The sequence below is a fragment of the Dama dama genome, chromosome 12 (assembly GCF_033118175.1).
Source record: "Dama dama isolate Ldn47 chromosome 12, ASM3311817v1, whole genome shotgun sequence".
Classification (NCBI taxonomy): domain Eukaryota; kingdom Metazoa; phylum Chordata; class Mammalia; order Artiodactyla; family Cervidae; genus Dama; species Dama dama.
In genome coordinates, this window is record NC_083692.1 from 96,001,925 (window position 1) to 96,028,879 (window position 26,955).

The window sequence follows — 26,955 nt, forward strand, 5'->3', positions numbered from 1 at the left end:
GCAAGAGTTTTCACCGGACAAGTTTTCACTGGACAAATTGAACGGGGAGGTTAATATGAACCAGTTCAGTATCTATTTCCCCATTTCAAATCTTTATCATTGAAGAATAGTTTATCCTGTTCATGCTGTCTCTAAGTGTTCTAAATTTGAAGTTACCAAATACATGTATATTAACGAAAAGTATTTTTAAAATTTTATATATATATATATATATAGTATATGGTGTATATATATATATATATATATATATATATATATATATATATATATATATATGGTAAAGCAATGTTTCTCAGACTCAGCTGATCATGAAACCTACTTGGGTAGGTCTACTTGGGTGCTCGTTTTAATGTGTGGATTCCCAAGCCTCCTCCCTGGGGGTCATGATTCCTATATGGTTTGGGGGCGCTCAGGAACGCACACTAGTAGAAGCACTGGCGTGAGTTCACTATCAGGCCAATTAGGGACATACGTGATGTCACGGAAACAACGGTGACCTAGTCTTAGGGGGCAAAACACCAAGGTTGCCAGGGCTTGTTTGTCCTTAACCGAGTCATTTTAATCTCACTGGGTCTAAATTTCCACAATTGTGGGGAAAAAAAACCAGACTGTTTTTAGTCTCTAGACTCCATGAAGACAGGACCAGCTGAGTTCTACGCACAGCTCCATCCCTGTGCCTCGCACAGAACAGCCTCTTGGTTATAATCTGTTGACAAATCTGTTAGTTAGACAACCTGGAAGATTCCTTTTCGACTTTAAAATTACATTATCCTAAAATAAGTAATGAAACAATTCACTTGGTCAGTCATTTACAAAACAACAATTATTCTCAAAGCAAAACATAATATAAGCCAAAAAAAAAGGGCCCCCATTTCTTTTGACTGGTCTCAGGGCTGCGTGTTCCTGATGGGCATTTCAAAGGATCTATCTTGGGTGATTTGATTTCTTCCTTCCAGGGCTGTGATGGTTAAAGGCAGTGAACTGGAAGCATAGAGCACAAAGTTGAGTCTGGAAAACCTAGTAAATTCTGAGAAAGAGAGTCAGTTTTCCTGCTACATGTACAGGAATATTGGCGTCACAGCCTGACTTGCAGGATTTTTGTTATTACTTTAGTCCCAAAACGTACTGTTAAGTAACAAGTCCAGAACTATCACGAACCTTCCCCGGCATTGTGCAGTAATAACTACTTTTGAAACTGATTATGCAGGAAAAAAAAACTTCTGAAAACCAACATTTCAGGTCTCCACAGAAGCAGCATCAACCTCACCTGGGGAATGCAAATTCCAGAGCTCTGCCCCAGACCTAGCAAATGCGAAGCTGGGGGTGGGGCAGAAAGCTCTCCCCTATACCCAGTCTTCCAGGTGATTCTGATGCACACTGAAGGATGAGAACCACTGAGGCAGTAAACAGGACTCAGAAAAACACATTCAAAGGAAGCTGAGTCCAAGTCTCTATAAACCTCCTACCATGTATCAGAGCTGAAAAAACCCACATCATGTATCTACTCAGTCAGGTATCAACACACTCAAGCAGCCAACATGCTTTCATCGAATAACTTAAGATTTCTCCTTTTGAAAAAATATTCTGAAAATACTGATCCTGAAATGAAAAAACAAGGTAAACTACTGACCTTTAGGATATTCAAGTCCCGCTTCCACGTTACAAGTAAAACACAATTAATACAAACATTGCCAAGTATTACCAGATTTTGTTTTATTATTATTAAAACAGTAACAACAAAAAATGAGCCTGGGTATGCAGTGTCGCGTCAATCCAAAAAGCAGTGCTATCTAGAACTGGGGATGTGTAAGAGCCTAAGGGTAACTAACGACCGTGAATGTGTGACTCCACGTTGCATGTCAAGACAAGCTCTCAGCTACAGAATTCTGAAAACCCTCACACTCTGTCTCCTAAGGCACCAGCAAAGGGGAAAGGGACTTCTAATCTAGCGCAGAGTAGTGATGGAGGTGCTGGTACTCATAACCACCCCGGGGCTCACTCCTGGGTTACCAGGGGAGGAACCGAGATATCACAGCAGGAAGGTTGGAGAAGGCGGGCCCGATCCACACAGCTCTGTGGCTTCAGAGAACATGAGTCTTAAGTTACGTTTTTAAACACTGTTTCCCCCAGTCCTAAAACTCACCCAGGAAACACAGGCTGGCTTAACCTTAAGCAAACAAGAGAAAACTGATCACCCTGCAGGGCTGCGTCCTAGTCGGGAATGTCAAACGGCTGCTCGCTGATGACCTCCCCGGCCTCGGTGACGATGGCATCGTAGACCCAGCGGCGGTTGCAGCGGCACTCCGGCCCGCACTTGTTGGAGTTGCACTTGGGGCAGGGGTAGAAGCAGCCCAGGCAGTTCTTCTCCAGACAGTCGCACAGGTCCGCGTCGTTGCAGATGAGCCTGCCGCTTTTGTCATACTTCTTCACGACTCTGCAGAGGCAAAGAATGGCGCTAGCAATCTGCCTAAATGAGCTCCCTTTGTTCTGAAGAAGCAGAACCCTAAAGATGACCCAGGTGCCCTTCAGAACTTTAGAAGGCAGTATGTCCTGGGAAATTCAGTCCATACATTCCCTGACCAATGCAGTCAGGCTGTCACTGAGAGCGATGCTCCATCCTTCCAGCATGCTGGGGGTGTGATAGCCAACCGAAGCCAATTGTGAGGAATAGCTGATTGAAAGCTACTGAAAGCTTCCTTCTACAGAATTTCACTTAGAAATATAACCATTCTTAATGGGATTTTTTTCTACTACATTCTTTTTTTTTTCTTTCGTAAGAAGAAGCACTCCATATACCTAAAACTGGGTTTCACCTGGTGGCTCAGTGGTGAAGAATCTGCCTGCCAATGCAGGAGACACTGTTCCTTCCCTGATGCGGGAAGATTCCTCTTAATGGAACTAAGATGCTGTGCCACTGGTCTTGAGCCTTTGCTCTCGAGCCTGAGAGCTGCAATTACAGAGCCCAAGCACCACAACTAGAGAAAAGCCCACACAGCAACCAAGACCTAATGTAGCCCTAAATAAATAAATACATCAAATAAAAATAGTGGTCAACTGTTAAAAAAAAGGAGGAAGGAACTTCCCTGGTGGTCCAGTAGTTAAGAATCTGCCTGCCGGTGCAGGGGACACAGGTTTGATCCCTGGTCTAGGAACTGAGATCCTACATACTGCGGGGCAACTCCGCCTGCCAGTCACAGCGCCCGAGGCCCGAGCACCGCAGCGCCTGCGCTCCCGCCGAGAGAAGGCACTGCCCGAGGGGCCCGGCCCTGCGGCGTGCTGTGACGGAGAAAGCCCACGTGCTGCAGCAAAGCCTAATCTCTTTCTAGATTTTAGAAAGAGAAAGAACGGAAAAAGCACTGTGTGAGCACAATCACATTTCGAGTGACTCAAACACGCGTCAGAACTGCTAGTTACTACACGGACATTACTGAGACAAGAGCAGGCAAACCCAAGCCGCCTCTGCTAACCGCCTCCTGAGGCCCCGGCTTCTGTCCCTGTCTCACTGTCTTTCACCCAGTGTGGGGCAGGAAACGCGATGAGTGGAGGACACAAGAGATCGACCTCATGCTTCGCAGGACCCTTGATGCCTTCAGCCTCTACAACAAGTCCAGGAAGCAGAAGTCTTCCACCAGAACTCTGCCACCCTCTCAAAACCAAACCGTTCTGAAACAAATCCTTCATACGGAGCTGCTTGAAAGCCCGAGAATGACAGAAGTCCCCATGTAGGGCCTGCACCCATGATTCCCAGCTGAAGTCAGACAGGCTGTGAAACTCTGACCATCCGCACCCAGGGTCCCCAAGCATTACCTCCCCTCCCTGTTAGCGGAGAAGGTGAAGGGGCACTACACATTTGCCTGATCATCTCAATGTAGCAGGACAGCCTTCCAATGAGGACTGACACCGGAAGCATTTCATCTGAGGAATGAGAGCGCCTACACGCAACAGGAAACACAGGTGTCATTAGCCAAGGAAATGGAAAATCTATTATGGGAACGACAAGGATGGGGAGCCACGCAGCCGGCAGAGCCCAGCTCAGCCTCTGAGCTCCCTGTGCCTTCACCCAAACACTCCCCACCACGACTCGGATGTCAAGACGGGTCTTGGCTTCCTGCCCACTGATGCTATCCGCTCTAAGAGTCTAAGCTATTATATGCACAAAAGTTGTACAAGACACATTCACAGATCAATAAAACACACTTTCACGTGCCTACTGCCCAGCTTAATGAAGGGGTGTTGCGTCTTTGACATCTTCTTTATGCCCCACCCACTGCATCCCTCCACTTGGCCAAAAGGAATCTCATCTGCTTGTTTTACTTTTTGTGATGCCATATGCATCATTCAGATGCAACATTCAGAAAATTAAGATCATGGCATCCGGTCCCATCACTTCATGGCAAATAGATGGGGAAACAATGGGAAGAGTGAGAGACTTTTTGGGGGGGGGAGCTCCAAAATCTCTGCAGATGGTGACTGCAGCCATGAAATTAAAAGATGCTTGCTCCTTGGAAGAAAAGCTATGACCAACCTAGATGGCATATTAAAAAGCAGAGACATTACTTTGTCAACAAAGGTCCATCTAGCCAAAGCTATGGTTTTTCCAGTGGTCATGTATGGATGTGAGAGATGGACTATAAAGAAAGCTGAGTGCCAAAGAACTGATGCATCTGAACTGTGGTGTTGGAGAAGACTCTTGAGAGTCCCTTGGACTGCAAGGAGATCCAACCAGTCCATCCTAAAGGAGATCAGTCCTGGGTATTCATTGGAAGGACTGATGCTGAAGCTGAAACTCCAATACTTTGGTCACCTGATGTGAAGAACGGACTTATTGGAAAAGACCCTGATGCTGGAAAAGATTGAGGGCAGGAGAAGAAGGGAACAACAGAGGATGAGATGGTTGGATGGCATCACCATCATCAATGGACATGAGTTTGAGCAAGCTCCAGGACTTGGTGATGGACAGGGAGGCCTGGCGTGCTGCGTTCCACGGGCTCGCAAAGGGTCAGACACAACTGAGCGACTGAACTGACTGATTGACTGATGCCATATGTGTATGTATCTCCAAGCACACTGGATTTTCCCTTCTGTAATTTTCTTTTTGAATTCTATATCATGATTTGAGATTCATCCATGGTAGCGCATGTAGCTATATTCAAATATTTTCACATCTATATGTAATCCACTCTACCAGCTACTTATCTTTTCCATAATGGATAGGCATTTGGATTATTACTGCTTTATTTTCTTTGCTATTGCAGAGATGAGTTTGTTGAACATGTCTCCTGTTGTACATGTACGGGTTTTTCCAGGATGTACATCCAGGAGTGAAGGTGTTAGGTCATAAGGTGCACAGGCAATGCAAGCTGTTTTCACATAGTGGCTGTCCTTTTTTACACTTGTTCATGTAGCATGGCCTCATCAACAGTGACATCAGAAGACGAAACTCTTCACCCATCTGGGCAGTGCAGTACTTCCCACACAGTACCAATAAAGAAGCTTCAGCATCCTGAGTGTTCACTAGCCTTGTGTGTGTGTGTGCGCCTGTGTGTGTAGCTCAGTCGTGTCTGACTCTCTGTGACCCTATGGGCTGCAGCCCAGCAGTCTCCTCTGCCACGGGAATTCTCCAGGCAAGAACACTGGAGAAGCCTTTCCCTTCTCCAGGGGATCTTCCCAACCCAGGGATCAAACCCAGGTCTCCTGCATCGCAGGCAGATTCTTTACCAGCTGAGCCACCAGGGAAGCCCAAGAATACTGGAGTGGGTACCCTGTCCCTTCTCGAGGGGATCTTCCTGACCCAGCAATCGAACCCGAGTCTCCTTCATTGCAGGCGGATCCTTTACTGGCTGAGCTACCCAGAAAGCCGTTTCTTCTATGAAATAAACACCTATTCACTGGTTCATTTTTCTCTTAGGATGGTTATCTTTTCCTTCAGAAATAACTTCTCCTACCGTGTGATATCTCTCTCGTTATTTTTAGGGTATCTGGCAAAGGGCATTAACTCTTAATTTTAATGTAGTCAAATATATCAACCTTTTTCTTTATGGTCTTCTTAATTTATGCCCCTGATGTGCTAGCAATAATTGAATTTGTGATATTCTGTGCCCTTCTGATACTTGCATTCATTCCTATGGGTATATTATTTCTCCTGATTGAAAGGGACAGAATAAAGGGACAAAGCAGGTGATTAAACTGTTAACCTCACTAGAGGACCGTAAGTAAAGAAAGTGTGGAAGACCCCTGTAAGTGAACGATCACTGAATAAAGCAGGCTTGCTTAGCAACACCACCCTCCAACAACAGCATGAGACATGCCCCCAGAGAATGAAACAGGGGTGGCAGGAGGCCCATCCTGCCCAGGGAGCTCGGGAAGTTAACGACCCCTAGGACGTGCCCTCTGGATACATAAAAACAGTCACTGTTGGAAAGAGGACATTTCCAAATGAAAGGCCCTCACTGCACTGAGGCCTGAAATAACTGTTCCATGGTGCCATGACAGTCCTGGCTTGACCAAGTAGGGACAAGAAGACTCCCTGCCCAGCCTGGCGGAGGAGCTGATGAGACAGCTGAGAAAGAGGAAGAAGGCGGTCTTTCCCTCCTCCTCACTTTTCCTTTCCGGGCCTGGTACCCTCTCGTCTGCCCACAGCCCTTCCAAGCATCCTGTTCTAATAAATCACTTCTGATCCATCACTTTGCCTCTCACTGAACTCTTCCTGCACAAAGGACCAGAGTTCCCGGGAGCCCCTGAGGCGCCACCTAGAGGTTACAGAGCGACACGTGCCTGCTAAGTCCCTTCAGTCACCCAGCTCTCTGCAGCCCTGTAGGCTCCTCTGTCCACAGGGTTCTCCAGGCGAGAACACTGCAGTGGGCTGCCACGCCCTCCTCCAGGGGATCTTCCTGACTCAGGGACTGAACCCATGTCTCTTAAGACTCCTGCACTGGCAGGCAGATTCTCTACCAACAGAGCTACCTGGGAAGCCCTTCACAATTATATACCTTTCTTCATTTTAATTATCTTTCATACTATATCTAATACTCCAGTGCAAGGAATTCTGAAGCATGTTTTTAAAAAATTGATGCCTAATTGGGGATTACAGTCTATTTCTTGAAATTGCTAACTTCCAGACATATGGGGTGATATTGTACTTTAGAAAATACATTTTTAGTATATGTGCTACTGAAGCAAGCACAGAAAATACATTTTTAAATCATAAAAAAGAGGCAACCTTTAATTACTTTGTCAAGGAGAACTCATGCATTTTATAATCCCACAGACCAAATATAATAAATCTTGATCTTACTTGGAGTTTACAGAAAAATACTCATTCATCTGTGACATTCGTGCTTTCTTTTTTTGCTGCCTTGTTTCAGGATTAAAGTCAGCTACCTGTGGTCCAGGATTTTGAAATGCCAAGCATTTTAACTGCCGCTCTATCTGTTGCTATGAAACAAATAAAATGTATTAGTAGTAAGAATCTGATAATTTTCTCTGTTTTACATTGCATCAAGACGAAGTTTCTGTAACTTTTACCATAATGGCATGACAGTTCAGCTCTTTACCTAGAGAAATAAACAGTTTAATCTGATTAGTTTCAAAAGAAGATGTAAAATTTTTCATATGAGGTCATTCTTTCTGAATAAACAAATACACAGTGTAAAACTACATATAATCAAAAAATGAAAAACAAGGGGGAACAGAAGAATTTCCTTTAAACCTGGAAAACACCTCTTGGCTTCACAAAACTGGTGGGGATGAAGTAAAAGCCCTTCCCCCAGGCAAAGTGTCTCAGAACATAGTGAGGACACAGCACACAGAGCCCTCCACTCCCAAGCTCCAGCACAGGGGTACCCAACCTCTGGGATCTCACACCTGATGATCTGAAGTGAAGCTGATGTAATTAACAATAGGAGCACGCAATAAATGTAATGCACTTGAATCATCCTGTAACCATCCCCTCCCCCCCCTCAGTCCATGGATAAATTGTCTTCCATGAAATGAGTCCTGAGTCCCGAAAGGGTTGGGGACTGCTGCTCTAGGGATGTCTCCAAGTTCACTGCCCTGGGGGTGTGGACCCCACCAGGGTATCGATGCAGAATACAGCCACCTGAGGGATCCTCTCTCAGTCAAAGCCAGACTGCAGGAAGAAAACTCTTGCTTGAATGACTTTCTAGCGTGTTAGTGGAAATTTTCAAAATATCTGTTTGGGGATATTTATAATCTGAATTGGAGAAGGAAATGGAAACCCACCCTGGTATTCTTGCCCGGGAAACCCCAAGGACAGAGGAGCCTGGCGGGTTACAGTGCATGGGTCACAAGAGTCAGGCACGATTGAGTGACTAACACAGACACGTAATTTGAAACTGAGGCTTCCCTGGTGGGCTCAGCGGGAACAGAATCTGCCTGCAATGAGGAATGTGGGCTTAGTCCCTGGGTTGGCAAGATCCCCTGGAGAAGGGGACAGATACCTATTCCAGTATTCTTGCCTGAAGAATCCCATGGACAGAGGAGCCTGGTGGGCTACAGTCCATGGATCGAAGTCAGACACGACTTACCGACTAAACAACAACAAACTGGACAGGTAAGTAATAAAGATGCTTCAGTCAATCCTGAGAACTAATTTTGATCATGCAGCACACATATCAGGAGGGAAGACAATGAATGCTCTTTCAAAAGTTGCTAGAAGAAAGTAATCTGAGTTGCCCCAAAAAACTCAGGTTAACGCATATGTGAAATAGGACATTTCTAATCAAAGGGAAACTTTCAATGTAACAAATTAGTAACAGAACCTCAGGCTTTTTTATAAACAGTCTAGTCACTCTAAAAGAATATGCGTATGTTTCTTTAAATTTCATTCTGGTTGGTGTGTATGGCTCTGTTTTACAGACAACCCGAGGAGACAATTCTGTATTTAGGTATCGGTGTGCAATAGACACAGCTCAGCATCACCTACTATTCCCTGCAGCGCAGCGAGGGACTAGGTGTCTCTGCTCAAACCCTGCTCCACCGCTCTTCCTGGGGCGCCTTGAGCACATTCCTACTTCTAAGACTCAGTTTCTCCCTTTGCAAAATGGATTAACAGTAGCATCTCGTGTTAAGGGTTAGATGTGTTAACATGGGCCAAGTTTTAGAGCCAGGATTAGTGTATCATGGGGGGAAAACACAATGGTTTGTTAAATGAAAATACTTGACCATATTCTTTACAATTATTCTATTCCAAGGGTAGGACTTTATTGCACAGGACATTGGGAACTGAGAGGCACAGAGCAGACAGGTGAGATGAGACCACCCTGGCAGTGAGCAGGGTGTAGATGAGGGAGCAGAGATCTTTCCCATGGAATCCTGATGCGGCCACTTTCCCACCCAAATCCAAAGCAACTCAGAGACTCCTCAATTGACAACTCCCCAAACACCACAGAATCATAGTGTCCATGTACCATACCAGTTGCTTCTGTCCGATCTGGCCATTTTTCTCAGGAGAATTTTGACCTGCAGGTCTCTCTTGCATGGAATTCTTTTTTCCTGATTGTTCACTCATTTCTGATCACTAAAGAGAAGTAATTGAAAAAAATTAATACACATTAAATCATATATTCTGAGTAACTTAACCCTGTGACTTTCCTGCTCTCTCCCTACATCTTACTCTCTTTCAAAGCCAGACTTACTGGAAAAACCATTGCTTTCCTGGCTCTTACTTTTTCTTTACCACTATCCTGCCTCTGACTTCTCCAGAATGCTTTACTGACGTCTTCTCGGCCTAGTGTTCAATGAGCAAATCAACTGTACCTGTGACAGTTCTTAGCACTGCAGACCTCTCTGGAGCAGGTAGCCCTGGGGCCATCCACTCCTGCTCAAGAGGACTAGAAACTCTTAGACCTGGTTCTTCCCCTCTTACGCTTACTTCCTTGAAAAGCAGTAAGACGTGTTAATATACACACATCCTCAGTAACTTTGCAAACATCTCTGCTCCCATGGTTTCATTATCACATCTTCCAAAATCATTGCCCAGGTTGCCTCCAAAAGCCCCAACTTCCTCACTCAAGTTTGCTGACAAATTTCTAACACAACTTGTGCTAAATGGAAGCAATCAGTTTTCCATACAACTCAGCTGCTTACATGCCTGTAATTTACTTTGAAATACTTCAATATACATACAAGACGTCTCTGCAGACACGTGTGTGTGTGTGTGTGCACGCGCGCATCTTAGGTGACGCTAACACCTAATGATAAATGTACACTCTGAGCTTCTCTGCAGTGTTCTGCCAGAAAAGACCACGCTCTAGAGACGGTACCGCCGCCCTGCTGGCTGCCGCCTCTCTCATCAACCACCCATGCTGGGAGCCGGGCGCTGTTTCCAACACAGGGCCTGAGGGTTACGCTCAGTTATGACCAGTCCATCCGCACCCCCGCTCTGCCTGCCAACCGGAAGCTCCAACCCCACCGCCGCCTCTGCACACTCCCCTGTCTGTGCCCCTCCCGGGGGCTGCCCGCTCTTCTGCGCCCTCTCCAGGTCCCCAAGCGGGTCAGAAATCACGATGACTTTTCTTTCGTCGCATCCCTGACACTGACTCTTCCTTCCACTCTCTATCAGGTAGTTGGTGTTGCTGTTTAGTCGCCAGCTCGTGTCTGACTCTGCAACCCCATGGACTGCAGCACGCCAGGTTTCCCTCTCCCTCACCATCTCCTGGAGTTTGCATTTATCAAGTTCGTGCCCACTGAATCACTGATGCCATCCAACCATCTCATCCTCTGAGCCCTCTTCTTCTGCCTTCAATTCTTGCCCAGCATCAGGGTCTTTTCCAATGAGTCAGGCAGAACTTACCCCAAAGACAGCAGTAATAGTAGTAACAGCAGTACTGACCCAGATGAGCGTGATGTTCACCTCAGTCTGACTAAACTTCCGCCTTCTCTGACTCTGTGCCTTGACCTCCCTTTTCTTACATCCTTTCTTCAGAAAATGTGTCACTGTGAATTCTTTCTCTGCTCCACTGAGATGTAAATCTCCTCCCAGCCTCCTAAGGCTAGTTTTACAAGCCCAGAAGGTCTTTCTCAAGGACTATGAACTATCCCTTTGAAATGTTATCAGCCAGAAAGACCAGGAACCCATTCGTCAGTCTCTGAGAGAAGGTAGACGCCTAACTCACTCATTGGTGGAGTGGTGAGCGCCAGTTAGTAAACACAGGTGGCCTAATCACAGAGAAGAACATTTGCAAGCTTTGGAATTACTCAATATGCTCAACACATCCCATGGATCTCTCCCCTAAAATCCTCTAATATTTCACTCCCACCTTTATTTCAGTGGAGTTGAGTTCAGACTGAGTTCTGGCTTTCCTTCTCTATGATAGCATGGTATAAAATCTACTTGGCCTGTTTCATTTGGTCGGGTGCAGTTTTTGCTCTGACACTATCCTATGCAATTTCACATCTCTCATCAGCCAGACACTCCCGGGTAGCATTTCCCGAGCCATCTGGAGATAAAACCACACGGAACTATTTAAAAATGATCAATTCCTTGTCAGATGCCAGCCCTACTGGGGTGACCACTTGTGGAGGAAAATTGTGATGATCTGCAGTAATTAATAAGTTCCCCAGATGAATCCTTATCCTTAGGAAATTACAGGCGATGTTAGGATAGGTATAATTTTCTCCACTCAGTTTTGCCATCTCATCCTAAAACGACTGCCCACAATTTCTTCCTACCCTAAATTTACCCAGAACATTGTCGTCATGCTGATATTCTTAAGTCAGAAATGTCTTTATCTGATTCCTATGAAGACTTCAGTGACTCCCCTCTGCCAATAACATCCCACATCCCTGGCATATCAATGAAGGTCCATCGAAATGAACTCTGGCGACCTATCTAGGCTCACCTCCCCACATTCCTTTCCTTGCACCAAAGCTAGTGAGCTACCCACTCCTGTTACCACCCCTCCCATCTCTTATCTAATTCTAGCCTTCCCCTTTGAACTCTGGTTTATCTCTTTACTCCAAGAAGCCTCCCCATCACTCTCATCCTCAAAGAATCCTTTCTTTCTTGGGCTCAGTTTGAAGCTTCCTCTAGAAAATTGCCCCCAGAGGGATTCTAAACCTTCTAGCTTCTTCATGTAACAAATTTTCTTCCACATGGGAATAGACATGACTTAATGATCATCTTTGCAAGCGAGAACATCTTTTGAAAGAGCATTCATTTAACTGCATTGGGAGAAACGAATATATTATGCAAATCCTCGACCCAACATGCCTTCAAGTCCTTCATGAAATGTAGGTCTCCACAAATAGATTAGATTGGGGTAAAACTTACTCCTTCCTACTCTGAATAAAGCAAACGTAATTTTTAGTAGAATTCCACCAGGTCCTAAAACTGTAACTGGATTTTATTAGGAGTCCAAAATATCTGTCCCAGGAAAAGTAATAAAATGGTTCAGATCTCCATGTATTTCCCTGCTAGCCATTTCTCATGCAGGGGTTCCTAACCAGAGAAAGCAAGAAGGGGGGCCCTTGAAGTTGGATGAATAAAGAATACCGATTTATTTTTACTCATCTTTAACTGAAATTCTGATATTTCCTTTTATTATAAGGCAACCAACAAACCATTATAGTGTTAGTCATACTTTTGACAGAAGTTTTTTATTAGTCATTATAGTTGAGGATATGTCAAAATGTTATTGAGACTCATCATCTCTTCAAAATGATGGTAGATCTGATTTGATGCATTAATAATAAGACACATGCATGATAAGTCACCTGAGTCTTGTCCAATTCTTTGCGACCCTATGGACTGTAGCCCACCAGGTTCCTCTGTCCACGGGATTCTCCAGGCAAGAATACTGGAGTGGGTTGCCATGCCCTCCTCCTGGGGATCTTTCCAAACCAGAGATCGAACCTATGTCTCCTGCACTGCCAGGAGCATTCTTTACCGCTAGCACCACCTGCGTAGCCCCAATAAAACATATATCACCAACATAAATTGTTTTTTAACATTTTGGCAAGTGTATTTCAATATAATTGGTTTTCTTTATAGCCTTATAGATTTTCTTCTGTATGATTAAAAACATCATTCTGGACAAAAAAAAAAAGCAAGAAACAAAAAACATTCTGAGAAATAGTCCATAGATACAACAGCTGGCCAAAGGCATCCACGACACAAATAAGATTAATATTAAGAATACTGGAGTGGGTTGCTATTTTCTTTTTCAGGGGATTTCCTGACTCAGGGATTGAACCCACGTCTTCTGCATCTTTAATGAAAGGCAGATTCTTTACCACTTAGCCACCTGGGAAGCCCAGTACACAGCTAGTACTCAATAAATATTTCATAAATATCATGCTAATAATGCTAATTATTAGGCTCCTACTATGTGCCAAGCACTTTGTTAACCAGCATTCTACATATATTATTTCATTTAATTCCACTACTGCACTCTGAACTAGATACTGCTATCCCTGTTTTACAGATGAGGAAACTAAGGCCCAGAAAGACCATGTCAGCCACATGGGTTTAACATCCAGGTTTGTCCGACCTCCTAAACTAAGCCCTTTTCAGGAAGTTACACTGCTTCAGGCTTTGTTTTTATGATGACCACAGTGTATCCGTTTAGGGATGGGATATAATCAACCTGAGTCACATGGAGACTTTTCAATGAAAGCTGGACTAGAACAGGGGAAGATGCATTTAGATCAACTCAAGTCCGCCTCCTCCTCCCTCTCTGTCCCAGCACACACCTCCAAGATGTGCTGGAACAGGGTTCCCATCTCAGACACATGAGCCATAACTGACCTCAGGATTGGATTCAGAAGTCAGCTGAAAAGAAGAAAGTTACATACAGGTAAGATTACTCTTAAAATTCCTTTCAGAAAATGCTGACTGGGAAGAGCCCTGGACAGACAGGCTTTTCTCCAGTTTATCAGGTTAGGAATCCGATGAAGTATTAATAGTTGACTTATACATACAGGTGGCACCAGTGGTAAAGAATCTGCCTACCAATGCAGGAACAACAGACCTGGGTCTGATCCCTGGGTCGGGAAGAACCCCTGAGGAGGAAATGGCAACCCACTCCAGTATTCTTTCCTGGGGAACCCCATGGACAGAGGAGCCTGGTGGGCTACAGTCCATGGGGTCGCAGAGCCGGACACGACTGAGCATACACACACTACTACTACTATACATACAGAGGAGCCAGCATGACAATTATGTTTACCTTTAAACTCCAGATCCATACACCCTGGCAAGGTCCTCACTCTGTCTGGAGGCCTCCAGAACTAGGTCACCCTAGAAACAGCACCGGGCCCTGAGCCCGCATTTCTGCTCGCTCTCAGGCACCCGTCATCGAGGGCAACGCAGTGAAATGACTCACACCACAAGCACTTAACTCTCCCTTCGGGTTGCCCCCAGCACGGTGTGGCTGAAGTCAGCTGATGGTATCTTGCACAAGGTAAAGTGCTTTTAACACTTTTATCTCTGAGGATATTTTCAAATTTTCAAGGGAGGAAAAGTCTTCAGTTTAAGCTCTAGCTCAGAAGTTGGTCTCCACTCTTACTCAGTAGCAAATAAAGGGGTTTATTCAGAGACGTGCTCAGTAGACTCCCCTCAGAAAGCATTTAGAACACACACACACATGTTCATTCAATGCCCTTGAAGAAGAGAGTCAAGTTATCTTAACCTCACTCTGTCTCTAGCCTCAAGTTCCCATTCTTGGTGAAAATGACAGCCCTCTGAGATAATTGACAGGTGAGCAAATCCCACCAGGGACACATTTGGGAAAAGAAACAACTTTGGTGCTGATGATCCATTCAGGCCATTCCCTTGCTGCTCCCTCCTGGCTGACTCATTGTATTTCAAAGCCACAAAATCACTCGATATCTCCAACAAAATCTCCATCACCTTTTGTCCATAAGAATTAAAAGTTTTGATCCAAGTTTTTGACAGCGTTTTTAGGTAAACAATGTTAATGCTTTAGAACATCTTTATGTGCAATGTATAAAGATTCCTAGGAACATTTTTATTGCTAGATTTGCCACACACACAAATGCAAAATGGCCCAGCATAAACAATGTGAAAACAGCTAACATAAAGTAATTTGAAATGCACTCAGAAGAGAATCTGATAAGCTGGGCGACCATACTGTTGCTTTTATTCTGTTTTTTGTTAATGCCAGGAAGGCTGCATTCTGTGGCCAGTGAATGAAACCAAAGCCCCTGAAGGGCTCACACCTCACTCATTATCTGGATCTCTTGAGTTATACATTTAAGCTCCTCCTTAGATTTTAAGGATTATAAAAAAAAAAGAAAAAAAGACGTCTGCCTGATGACTCTGCCCCATCAATGGAAAGCAAAGAAAGAAAAAACTGGTTTATGAGACCAGTAGCCTGGGCCATTTCAGCCTGATGCTGCTAAATATACATTCAAATGTGTCCTGGTAAATATACTCCAGAACCACTCATCCCAAATTTCAAGTGTGGAGGTCCTTTTCCTAAGGCCCTTGTACACTCATTTCTTAGTTTTCATTTTTGTTTTACGACACTCTGCAACAAAAGCATCCCAATTTTCTTCTGCTCTTACCTACACGACATTGACTATGGCAATATCTATTCAAAATCGACATCCTGTGGCTTGTTTTTGCCTCTCCTCTCTCTGCCAGCCTCAGAGGGACTCAAGAGCATCATTTGAAAAGGAGGGTCTTTCCAGTGATGATTTTCACAATGTTGTGAGTGCCTACTTCTCAATGAGAGTTGCCTTGCCAAGCTGAAGCAGTGGGAAAGAAAAAGCACACATACCTTTATGCCTGGATGATAAAGAAGAGAAGAAGAACAGACAAAGAGAACTGGGCTGCCCTGTCTCCTTTGTTTTGCTGAGAAACCACAGAACCCTCTGGGGGAAAAGTCAGAAGGCCCCTAAGGTACTCCTACAATTTAACGCTTTGTCAGAGTGGCTGAGAGGAGGAGAGGTGGAAAAACAGAACAGGCGGAGGGTGGGTCTAATTGTTAGCTATCTCTTCCACCAGGAGTCTATCTAAAATCATGTAAAATCAGGCAATGATCATTTCATTTGCTCATCCATCTTCAATCCGCAGTAAGCAATGAATCTAGAATTCACAATTAATAACTCTACTGGCTCAATGTTATATCTCGACTTCAGATATTCAACTAATGTTAACAGTAAATTGGTTCCTAGCTATTTTTATATTTCAGTGTAAACAGCCCAATATATATATTATAGATACATGAATGTGGTAAAGGCTTCCCTGATGGCTCAGACCATCAAAGAATCTGCCTGCAATGCAGGAGACCCAGGTTCCATTCCTGGGTGGGGAAGATCCCCTGGAGAAGGAAATGGCTACCCACACCAGTATTCTTGCCTGGAGAACTCCATGGACAGGGGAGCCTGGTGGGCTACAGTCCATGGGATTGCAGAGTTGGAGTATGACTGAGTGACTAACACACAACACACACACACAGTAATCTTGCAAAGAACAAAGAAAGGCAGCAAAACTGTCAGTTACAAGAGCTTCCAACCCACCTGGCAGGGATACAAGACGTAAAGGTGGTGCCAGAATTAAGTGTATTTGACCTGAAATTTTATATCCATTAAGTAACTGTTATATTCTTGAGATTACACAGTAAGTATTGCATATGAACATATATATGTATATATACACGTTTAAGCTAAAAACCATTGAGAAAAAGCTTGTTGTCTCAGAGGAAAACTAAACCACGTTTCTAAGCTGTGCCTAAGACATACATTAACCTCTAAATTACAGTCCTCTAATCATTCTGTCACCAGGACTCAGATGCTGTGATTTGAGTCATTAAACCACTTTCCAGAGAGATTAACACCCGCCTCATTCATTTCTGAATTATATGATAAAAACCATCATTTCACTCCTAATAACTCTTGTCACAAAAACAAGGAAAAAGGAAACAAAATCTTAGTTATAAGAGCTTGCAATCCCTTTGTCAGTGATGTAAAACCTTAAGGAGGTACCAGAATTAAGTATGTGTGACCTGAATTTTATAACCACAAAGCAAAGGCTGTATTTTTGAGATTACATAGTAAATTTTGCCCATAAAAAATACGTCATCTTGTCATGTAAGAACTGCCAATTCCATCTTGCCAGTTAAGGATTAACAATCCTCAAATCAGGTAAGAATCGTACCAGATTTTTTCACAGACAATAACACATTACAAAAATGCATCTTTGGCCAATGTTTGGCTTTGTTCTTATATACATGACAGGAGAATGTACTCTTCAATGATCTGACCACACAAGATGCTACAGAAAAAACAAACATACATCAAGGGCCAGATACAAGGGATTATCCTCTAAATCTGAAGGAAAATCCTCTAAAGGATACGGATTGTAATCAACCAAGAAAAGTCCCAACTGAAAATCTTTTTTAAAAATTTAAGTGCTAAGAAATGTGTGTCACAAGTTCAAAAGTTACTGCTTCCTCTTATTTCTTCAATTTGAAAAAGAATATAAATTATACAAAATAATTTTCCTGTATTATTTTCAAGTTTCTCAAGCAAAATCTAATGATTTTTTTTAATAGCAGAGGGAACTATATATCTTACAATAGCTTATAATGAAAACGAACCTGAGAAAGAATATATATATATTTATATATATATATATTTATATTTATATATGTATATATTTATATATATATTTATGTGCACTTGAATTAACACAACACTGTAAATTACCCACACCTCAATAAAAAAAAGGTGGGGAGGCCTGCTTAAAAAAATCTAAAGCATTGCAAATTAATCATGTAACTAGCAAAGCTTCACAGGAACTTTACATCATTTTTTAAAAAGGTAACAGTATGATTTTTAAAATGGAAGATAGTATTTTGTAAAGTTAATTATACCTTGCTAAAGTTCCTAGTCCTGAATATATTGCACTTTGACATGACTTTGACTAAGAAAATAATTTTCTCTCTTCAGATGTTCTCAGGTTTTTTAGAGCTTCAGTGGAGGTAATTTAAAATTGGCTGCTTTTTTAAAATTAAGAATTCACACTGTAAAACATTCCTCAGTTACCTGTTAATTCCGGGAGTGTAAAATCCTTTATATTCATAAGTTATATTCATTTGTCAGTGTGTAGCTATCTGAATACGAACTTGTGACATAAACTGTATAGTTAACCCTTGAACAATATGGGTTTGAACTGCACAAGTCTACTTATACAGGAATTTTTTTTCCAATGCCATAATACTACATGATCCATGGACTTCCCAGGTGACGCTAGTGGTAAAGAACCTGCCTGCCAATGCAGCAGATGTAAGAAATGAGGGTTCAATCCCTAGGTTGGGAAGATCCTCTGAAGAAGGGCACGGCAACCCACTCCAGTATTCTTGCCTGGAGAATCCCACGGACAAAGGAGTCTGATGGGCTTCAGCTCATAGGGTCACAATGAGTCGGACACAACTGAAGTGACTTAGAACACAGGCACACACATGATTCACGGATAGCTAAATCTGCTGAAGGTTGAATCCATGGATTCTGAGAAACCTTGGACACAGAGGAATTCTGGATATGCAAGTCTAGCTACAAGCTTTGATCAGAACTTTGCCATTGTAGAGGGTCAGCAGTTCAACCCCCACATTGTTCAAGAGTTCAACTGTTACTTTAAAAATAACACCACTCATAAACTTATTTACTGTAGTATTTCTTAAACTGGGAAATATTGGAATGCCCATACATACAGGAGTGGTTGAACAAAGTATGATGTAGCCACACGTACTATAAACATAGATGACTATGCGCTGTGAAAAATAATGAGGAAGATTTTTATGACATAATTTCCAAAATATTCTATTAACTGAAAATAACATAGCACAAATGAGTATTTACCCTTCATGTAAGAAAGTATATTACCTTCATGTGAGAAAGAAGGGGATATAAGAAAATTTGTTACTTGCAGCCAATTAATTTTAATAAACCCAATGTGATGTAGCATGTGGCTTATAAAGTAATTAAACAGTCACTGATTTTGAGAGTCAGGAGCATTGAGGAAGGGGCTGCAGTAGGAAACTCTCTCGTTTAACTTCCTAAATGCATTAGAATCCTTCTCAGCAGCTACGGAACAGGCTTTCAGTGGGTTTATCTAAGCCTCTACTAGAAGGATCCCAGTGAGATGAACCCTTACTGTCTGGTACTATTATTGCAGGTTATTGTTTGATTAAGATACTGTTCCGTTGTGAAACTCTTAAGAGTCGTATTTTTGAAAGGACAGACTTCCCAGTGGGAATCACCATGAAGGTTTAGACGTGAATGAAGCTGATAACCTGAACTAGGACCAGTGGCTTGATCACTGGAGGAGCTCACTGGAATCTATTATGACTCCTCTTTGAATCACTCACTTAGCAAGCATTGATTAAATACCTTACTGGCGAGGCACCCTGTGAAATATAAAAAGACAAATAAGACATGATTCATCTCTTTAAAATAGAGTCCTATCTCTGATTTGATCTCTCATTTCAAAGAGGAAAGTTTCCAAACTTTTTTTTTTATTCCATGGAGAAATTTGTTCATGTTTTCTTCTTCTGTATGGTGTATTTGTTCTGCTGTGTATTCTTCACCAGTTATTTGGTTTTTTTCCCAGTGCCTTTGCAGAGGTCCCACTCTAATCATTTCTGATTATCTCTGCTCATAGCATGGAGGCCATTCTTTCTGGCTTCGCATGTGCTCTTGGCTTGCAATTCCTCCGACTTGGAATGTCCCTGGTCCTTTTACTGATCCAGACCAGTAACTGCATGGCTGACTGCCACCCTGTCTCCCCATCCTGCCACTCCAACAGCAACCATCGCTTCCATGCGTCTCCACACTCTGCCCTATCTTCCTGGTCACTCCGGTGCCAAGGACGTACTGGAAGTCTGTGGAAGGGAAGGGCTTCCAGCTTCCCCCAGGGTCTGCTACTTGGTATCGGAAGGCTCTGCATACTGTCAAGGCTCCACGGGTGCTGCGTGCTCAGTCGCTTCAGTCATGTCTGACTTTGTGCTCCTGTGGACTGCAGCCCTCCAGGCTCCTCTGTTCATGGAGTTCTCCAGGCAAGAATACTGGAGTGGGTTGCCATTTCCTTCTCCAGGGGATCTTGCTGACCCAGGGATCGAACCCAGGTCTCCTGCACTGCAGGCGGATTCTTTACTCCTGAGCCACTGGGGAAGCCAGATCCACAGAACCATATATTTGCCCTCACATTTCTTTCACAATTGGGTCCAAAGTTTATTTAGCAGTAATTAGTCACGGGATGTGATTTTTCACTTTGCTCTGATTCCTAAGTTCATTGACTAAGGCATTCTCATCTCTGTTTCATACTCCACACAGTTACCAGGCCAGCTTGGGGCCCTAGCCTGGTTTTTCTGCCTTCAATCCTTCCTGATATCTCCACACATAACTACCATGGTCATCCTCCTAAAATCGCCTTACACTGTGTCACCTTCCTTCTCCAACACGATGGTGGAATTTTGTGATCCTCAGCCTTTGTTACAGGACCTAAGTCTGCTTTCCCAGCCTCACGGTCACTGTATCCTTCCGTTAACCTGTTACTAGATGTCACTGATCCTTTCTGCAGTCTTGTTGCGCAATTAGAGTCAGCACCCTGCTTCTAATGTTTCCAAGCTTGTGTTGTAGTTATTGTTTGTTGCTAAGTTGAGTTCGACTCTTTGTGACCCCATGGACTATAACTTGCCAAGTTCCTCTGTCCATGGGATTCTCCAGGCGAGAATACTGGAGTGGGTTGCCATCTCCTTAGGAGATCTTCCAGATCCAAGGATCGAACCTGTGTCTTCTGCACTGGCAGGCAGATTCATTATCACTGAGCTACCAAGGAAGCCCTGTGTTATAGTTAGTTGTCTATATACTGGTCTTTGGTACTGGACTTATTTCAAAGCAACAGATTTCTTCATTTATTGTCCTTTTTAACACACTGACAAATTTAATTAAAAAAACCAAACTCTATTGTATCTGCTAGCATAATATTCTAAATTATATATCAAAAAGGCTAAAAAAAGAATAAACAAAAATACATGGGAAATTCAAACAAAAAACATAGAGTTGGTAATCTTAATTTCAAACTTCAAGATGAAAAGAATTAGGAAGGACAAGAGAGAGTCATTTTTTATACTTATAAAAGATATATAGCCCCAATATAGCTATGATGATAACGGAGCCTTATGTAAATAAATAACATAATACTGACATAACACAAGGGCTGTTGGGAGCGAGGAGAGAGGGAGACTTCTCCAGCTCTGTAGCATGTGTCACAGCCACGCGCACACGGGGCTCAGTGCCTGATCACTGACAGAAGGGAGGAGGCCCACCCTGGACCAGTAACCCACGGAGCTGCTTCCTGGGAATCCAAGCAGTAAGACGCTCTCCCCAGGGTCTGACCCACACCCCACCTGGACCGCCTCCCACGCTGCCAGGTAAGTTCGAAGGTAAGAAGATCCCTGTGTCGCGTAACTTGCACAGCAAACCTTAAGGTTCACACAAAACAGAACCCAAGAGCACTCCCACCCCGTGAATCTCATATCTGCAAAGTGCCTTCTCCTTTTACTACAGCCGCAACCCAAATGAGCAGAGTATGGATCTCAAACTTAATTTTTTTCTTATTTAAAACAGAAACAGACTCACAGACATAGAAAAACTTATGGTTACCAAAGGGGAAGTGGGAGGGATAATTTGGGAATGTAGGATTAACAGATACATACTACTGTACAGAAAACAAGATGAACACATACCCACTGTAGAACACAGAAAACTATTTCAGAAGCTTGTGATGACCTGTAATGGAAAGGAATCTGAAAAACAATAATATGTGTGTGTATATGTATATGAACTAACAGAGCACTGTAAACCAACTATACTTCAATAAAAACAAAACCCCTGAAAACACAAATCAAACCTAATCATGACATATTCACGCGTTGTGTGTCTTCAGTCGTGTCCAACTCTTTGTGACCCCATGGACTGTAGCCCACCTAAGCTCCTCTGTCCATGGAATTTTCCCAGTAAGAATACTAGAGCTGGAGTGGGTTGCCATTTCCTACTCCAGGAACATATTCTTATGTGTATTAAAAAAAAAAAAAGCTAGATATTAGTAGTAGTTATCTCTGGATCTTTGTTTTATGCTAGATTATCTCCTACACTTATCCATTTCCTGTAATAAACATGCCTTTTACAATTTTTTAAAGTATTAATAAAGATTTCAAAAAACACTTCTGAGAATAAATGTTCTCTTGTAGCGTGGCAAAATATGTCCAGCAGATGGCGCAAAACCTTAATCCAGAATTAGATTAATAAAAAATGATAACCCTACTGCTTCAGGAATGCGCATGTGGAGGGGATGTTTCTTGGTGACCACAAATCAGTCACCGTGCACACTGGCTCTAGAAGTTTTGTGTTCCTCGAATGGAATCTGTTTGACCTCTTCTACAGCCAAAGGTGAGTCATTTCAGAGGAGAGACGACTATAGACGGGGCGTATGGAACTTCCAGAGGCTGCAACACAACATGATTTATAGAGTGTCAACGTGATGTCACACCTGCAAAGAGTTTTGCAGGTTGTAGAGCCCGTCAGTTTTCACACATTGTTTTTTAGATTCTTCTCAGAGTAAGGAAATGGCAACCCACTCCAGTATTCTTGCCTGGAAAATCCCATGGACTGAGGGTCCATGGGGTCGCAAAGAGTTGGACACAACTGAGCAACTTCACTTCTCAGAGTAAACCCCAATATATTGAGCCAATAAAACTCCAGCTATTCTAGCTGAAGTGGGGGTTAGGGACAAGAGCCATCCTGAGCCTACTCTTTGTCCAAGTCTCCCCACCCCTGTACCCATAGCTGGCACAATCAAGAATTGGCTATACTAATCAACAGCTATACAGTCCATAAAATACTTCTAAGAAGCCCTAGAGAAACCCCCTAAGAGCAGTGCAATACTTTCACTTTACTACTCTCCTCCTCCTCAGAGGAGAGTTTCCAATTTGAAATGCAAACATGCATAAAAACCAAAAAAAGTCACTCATTGCTTTTAAAAGAAAAAATCAGTAAGGACATTCAAAATGCATCAATAAATTCAATACTCATACATTCCACACATTTGACATCTGCAATTAAAATTTATGTTGAATTAAATTAACTTTGGATTCACTTAAATCCTTTTTATGACTTATGATTTAAAATCCTTTTCAATCCTTTCCATGGTTTATGCAGACTATAGGAAGTCAGCATTTCAGCTATAGCAAGCTTCTGTGAGAAATATAACCATATTCTTGGATAAGCACATTCATTTGTATCAATAAAGTTTACTTGCATCAATATTCTTAAACTATACTCTCTGTACCATCTATATTGCAAAATGCAATTATAAACCATAATAAATAATGATTTAACAGCAAGAAACTAGTTCTTTTTTTTTTAGAACTCTGGGAATTCCACAAAAATCTGACTAATGTTTACAAAGTAGAAGTAACAACCTATTTAAATGCATTCTCCTAAAGTTTCAACACAAGTCTAAATTTAGCTTTAAGAAATTATTTTTAGAAAGTTTTCCTTTGTTTTGAACAACGTATCTACCTGAAGCACTGCTTGTTATTTCTAAGCGTTGCCTGGCTGGTTAGCTGGACTTAGTCGCTCAATCTTATCCTCTTTGTGACCCCATAGTCTGTAGTTCACCAGGCTCCTCTCTGTCCATGGGGATTTTCCAGGCAAGAACACTGGAGTGGGTTGTCATTCCCTCCTCCAGGGGATCTTCCCAACCCAGGTCTCCCGCACTGCAGGTGGATTCTTGACCACCTTAGCCAAGCTGTCTGGTTTATGGCAAGGTTGTGGATTAGGGCTTCCCAGGTTGCGCTAGTGGTCAAGAACTCCCATGCCAATGCAGGAGACATAAGAGGCACAGGTTTGACACCTGGTTAGGGAAGACCCCTTGGAGGGTGGCATGGATTAAAAGGTTTCACCTGTGGCTTCTCAGCATATTAACCATGTTCCAAGCAGGCAGTCGGGGGTTTCCCCGATACCTCAGCTGGTAAAGAATCCGCCCACGATGCGGGAGACCTGGGTTCGATCCCTGGGTTGAGAAGATGCCTTGGAGAAGGGAAAGGCTACCCATTCCAGAATTCTGTCCTGGAGAAGTCCATGGACTCGGATCACAGAGTCGGACACGATTCAGCTACTTTCACTTTCAAGCGGATGGTCAAAACAAAAATACCGAAGTAAACAGGGTTTGGCAGTAAATGAGCTGGTCTTAAACTCTCACTTCTGGGGAGGGCAGCTTCGCTGACAGAAAGGGCAGCCACAGCGTCGGCCAGTCTGGAGTGGTCAGGAAAGAAAGGCCGAGGCTTCCCCTCAGAATCGGCAGATAATGGCAGGGCCAGTTCCGGTGCGGCCCGGGACGCCGGTGGGGCCTTAAAAAAAAAAAAAAAAAAAAAACTAAACCGACTTCTGCTCTCGGTGGCACAGGTGGTAAAGAACCCGCGTTCCCAACGCAGGAGACACGGAAGAGCCGCGAGTTCGATCCCCGGGTCGGGAAGGGAATGACTACCCACTCCAGGGTTCTTGCCTGGAGAGTCCCAGGGACAGAGGGAGCCTGGCGGCCAGTAGTCCATGGGGTCGCAGAGAGTCTAAGACACGACTGAAGAGTTTAGTCTCAGAGTTCAGACTGAAGAGTCTAAGACACGGCTTAGGCGACTGAGCACACACGCCGCCTCTCCCAGCACTGCGCCTTAAGCCTCTGTTTCCCCAGGTGTTAACACCAGAATAGTTAGACTGACCTGAGTGGGGGATTAAGCGGTTATCTCTCAGCTGCAAATCCTGCCTTCTTCCCCTCCGCGGTGTGCGGTGTGACATTAGGACCGCTGTTCTGCAGCCCACAGTTTGACTCTGCCGACAGGGGGCGCCGGCGGGCGACAGAAGGCTGGCGGAGAGAGCGCGCATGCGCCTCTGGCTGTTTCCTGTTTCTGCGCAACGCATCCCCCTCACCGCAAGGGCTGTTGGGCTCCCGTTCTCAGGACCCCGCACCCCGCCCTCCGCCCCCCGCCCCCCGCCCTCCGCCCCCCGCCCCCGAGACCCAGCCTAACGTGTCCCCGCAGAGCTACCAGCACCAGCTGCCCCAAGCCCCGCCCCTGCAACTGACCCCTGAGAAGTGAAGTCAAGTCAAGTCGCTCAGTCGTGTCCGATTCTTTGCGACCCCATGGACTGTGGCCTACCAGGCTCCTCGGTCCATGGGATTTTCCAGGCAAGAGTACTGGAGTGTGTTGCCATTTCCTTCTCCAGGGGACCTTCCCGACCCAGGGATCAAACCCGGGTCTCCCGCACTGTAGGCAGACGCTTTACCGTCTGAGCTATTAAGGGGAAGACCCATGAGAAGGCAGTCCCAACTGCAGGGGTTCTCCCCGAGGCTGAGGAGCCAAACCCCACTCTGGCCTTGTCAGCCAGGGGAAGAGAAGCCCCCGGGAAACGCGTCTTTGAAGGCCAGTGGGGGGCTTACTTTCAGGAGGGCCGGACGGCCGTGGGTCACAGACTCCACTCAAAGGGCACAAACAGAATCTTGCACTCTCGGGGACCCAGGACAGAGACGGTAATGGGAAAGCAGCCTGGGCCAGACCCACTTACTGACCTCGGGAGACGCTCTTGGAGAGGCAGGAGGCAGTTGGGACTCACCCCGGGGACACAGGTACTGTCGGCAGCCACTTGTGGGAGCTCCCCTGCCCCTCACGAGAATGCTGGAGGTGGTAAACACCGTTTCAGAGTGCTGCCTCCCGCTTATATTAGTGTGGGTCCAGGCCCCACCCACCAACCGGTTTGCACTGGATCTGACCGCCTGGGGCCGAGCAGCAGGCTGGGAAGGGACATAGCCCCACCCATTAGCAGGCAGGCTAATGGGGGGTCACCGCAAGGTCAGGACAGCCCCACCCACCACAGGGCTGGCACTAGCCACCGCTACCTCAGGGCACCGCAGCCAGCGGCCCCCACCCGCCAAATGTGTCCATGGGTGGACTGGCCCTGGCCCTGGCCCCTCCCTTTTCTAATTAGTAAAAACGCTAATTAGAAAAGATACATGCTCCCTATGTGTGCTGTGCTTAGCGGCTCAGTCATGTCCGATTCTTTGTGACCCCATGAACTCTTGCCCGCCAGGCTCCTCTGTCCATGGGGGTTCTCCAGGCAAGAATACTGGAGTGGGTTACCATGCCCTCCTCCAGGGGATCTTCCCAACCCAGGGATCGAACTGGGGGTATCCTGAATTGCAGGCGGATTCTTTACCAGCTGAGCTACCCTTATAGCCACATTATTTACAATAGCTAGAATACGGAAGCAACTGCGCAGTGGTAAAAAATCTGCCTGCCAATGCAGGAGATTCAATTCCTGGATAGGGAAGAGCCCCTGGAGTAGAAAATAGCAACCCAATCTGTTATTCTTGCCTGGAAAATCCCATGGAGGAGCCTCGCAGGCTACAGTTCATGGGGTCACAGAGAGTGGGGCACGACTGAGCGTGCACACACGCACGTGCACGCACACACACACACAAGTACCCATTATTGAATGAATGGATAAAGAATATGTGGTGTATATACATATAATGGAATATTACTCAGCTACAAAAAATTAAATCTCTCATTTTGCAACAGCACAGATGTACCCAGAGGGTATTATGCTAAGAGAAATAAGTGAGAGAAAAATAATGTATGATTTCGCTTAAATTGAGAATCTAAAAAACAAGACAAATGAACCCACGTAAGGAAACAGAAACAAGGTCACTGGTACAGAGAACAAACAGGTCGTCCTTGCCAGAGGGAAGGAAATACTGGAGAGGAGAATAATAGGTAAGGGGGATGAAGAGGTACAAGCTACCAGCTTGTAAATAAATGTCACAGGTAGGAAGTGCACAGCGCGGGGAATATTGTCAATAATTATATAATATCTTCATATGGTGACATCATAACTGGACTTACTGTAGTGGCCATT

At 44.3% G+C, this 26,955-nt stretch overlaps 1 protein-coding gene across 2 annotated transcripts; it reads right to left on the reverse strand.

Moving 5' to 3' along the window:
• Window positions 1–2,211: 2,211 nt before the first annotated feature.
• ARL14EPL (ADP ribosylation factor like GTPase 14 effector protein like) lies at window positions 2,212–25,649 on the reverse strand. Of its 2 annotated transcripts, none has more exons than XM_061158522.1 (4): window positions 25,610–25,649; window positions 9,434–9,538; window positions 7,295–7,434; window positions 2,212–2,434 (listed from the first exon to the last, which is right to left on the reverse strand). In XM_061158522.1, the coding sequence occupies exons 2-4, from the start codon at window positions 9,527–9,529 to the stop codon at window positions 2,212–2,214; spliced, it is 459 nt and encodes a 152-aa protein (XP_061014505.1). In that variant the 5' UTR covers window positions 9,530–9,538; window positions 25,610–25,649. The 2 variants fall into 2 exon arrangements, with proteins under 2 accessions (XP_061014505.1, XP_061014504.1); XM_061158521.1 differs by lacking the exon at window positions 25,610–25,649 and adding an exon at window positions 23,569–23,648.
• Between the last annotated feature and the right edge of the window lie 1,306 nt (window positions 25,650–26,955).

Coding starts and splice junctions, on each gene's coding strand:
- ARL14EPL (XM_061158522.1), bottom strand. CDS start 9,529: ATGAGTGAACAATCAGGAAAAAAGAATTCCATGCAAGAGAGACCTGCA. Junction 7,435..9,433: donor AGATCGGACAGAAGCAACTG/GTATGGTACATG, acceptor TTTGTTTCATAG/CAACAGATAGAGCGGCAGTT. Junction 2,435..7,294: donor TATTTTTCTGTAAACTCCAA/GTAAGATCAAGA, acceptor TTGCCTCTGCAG/AGTCGTGAAGAAGTATGACA.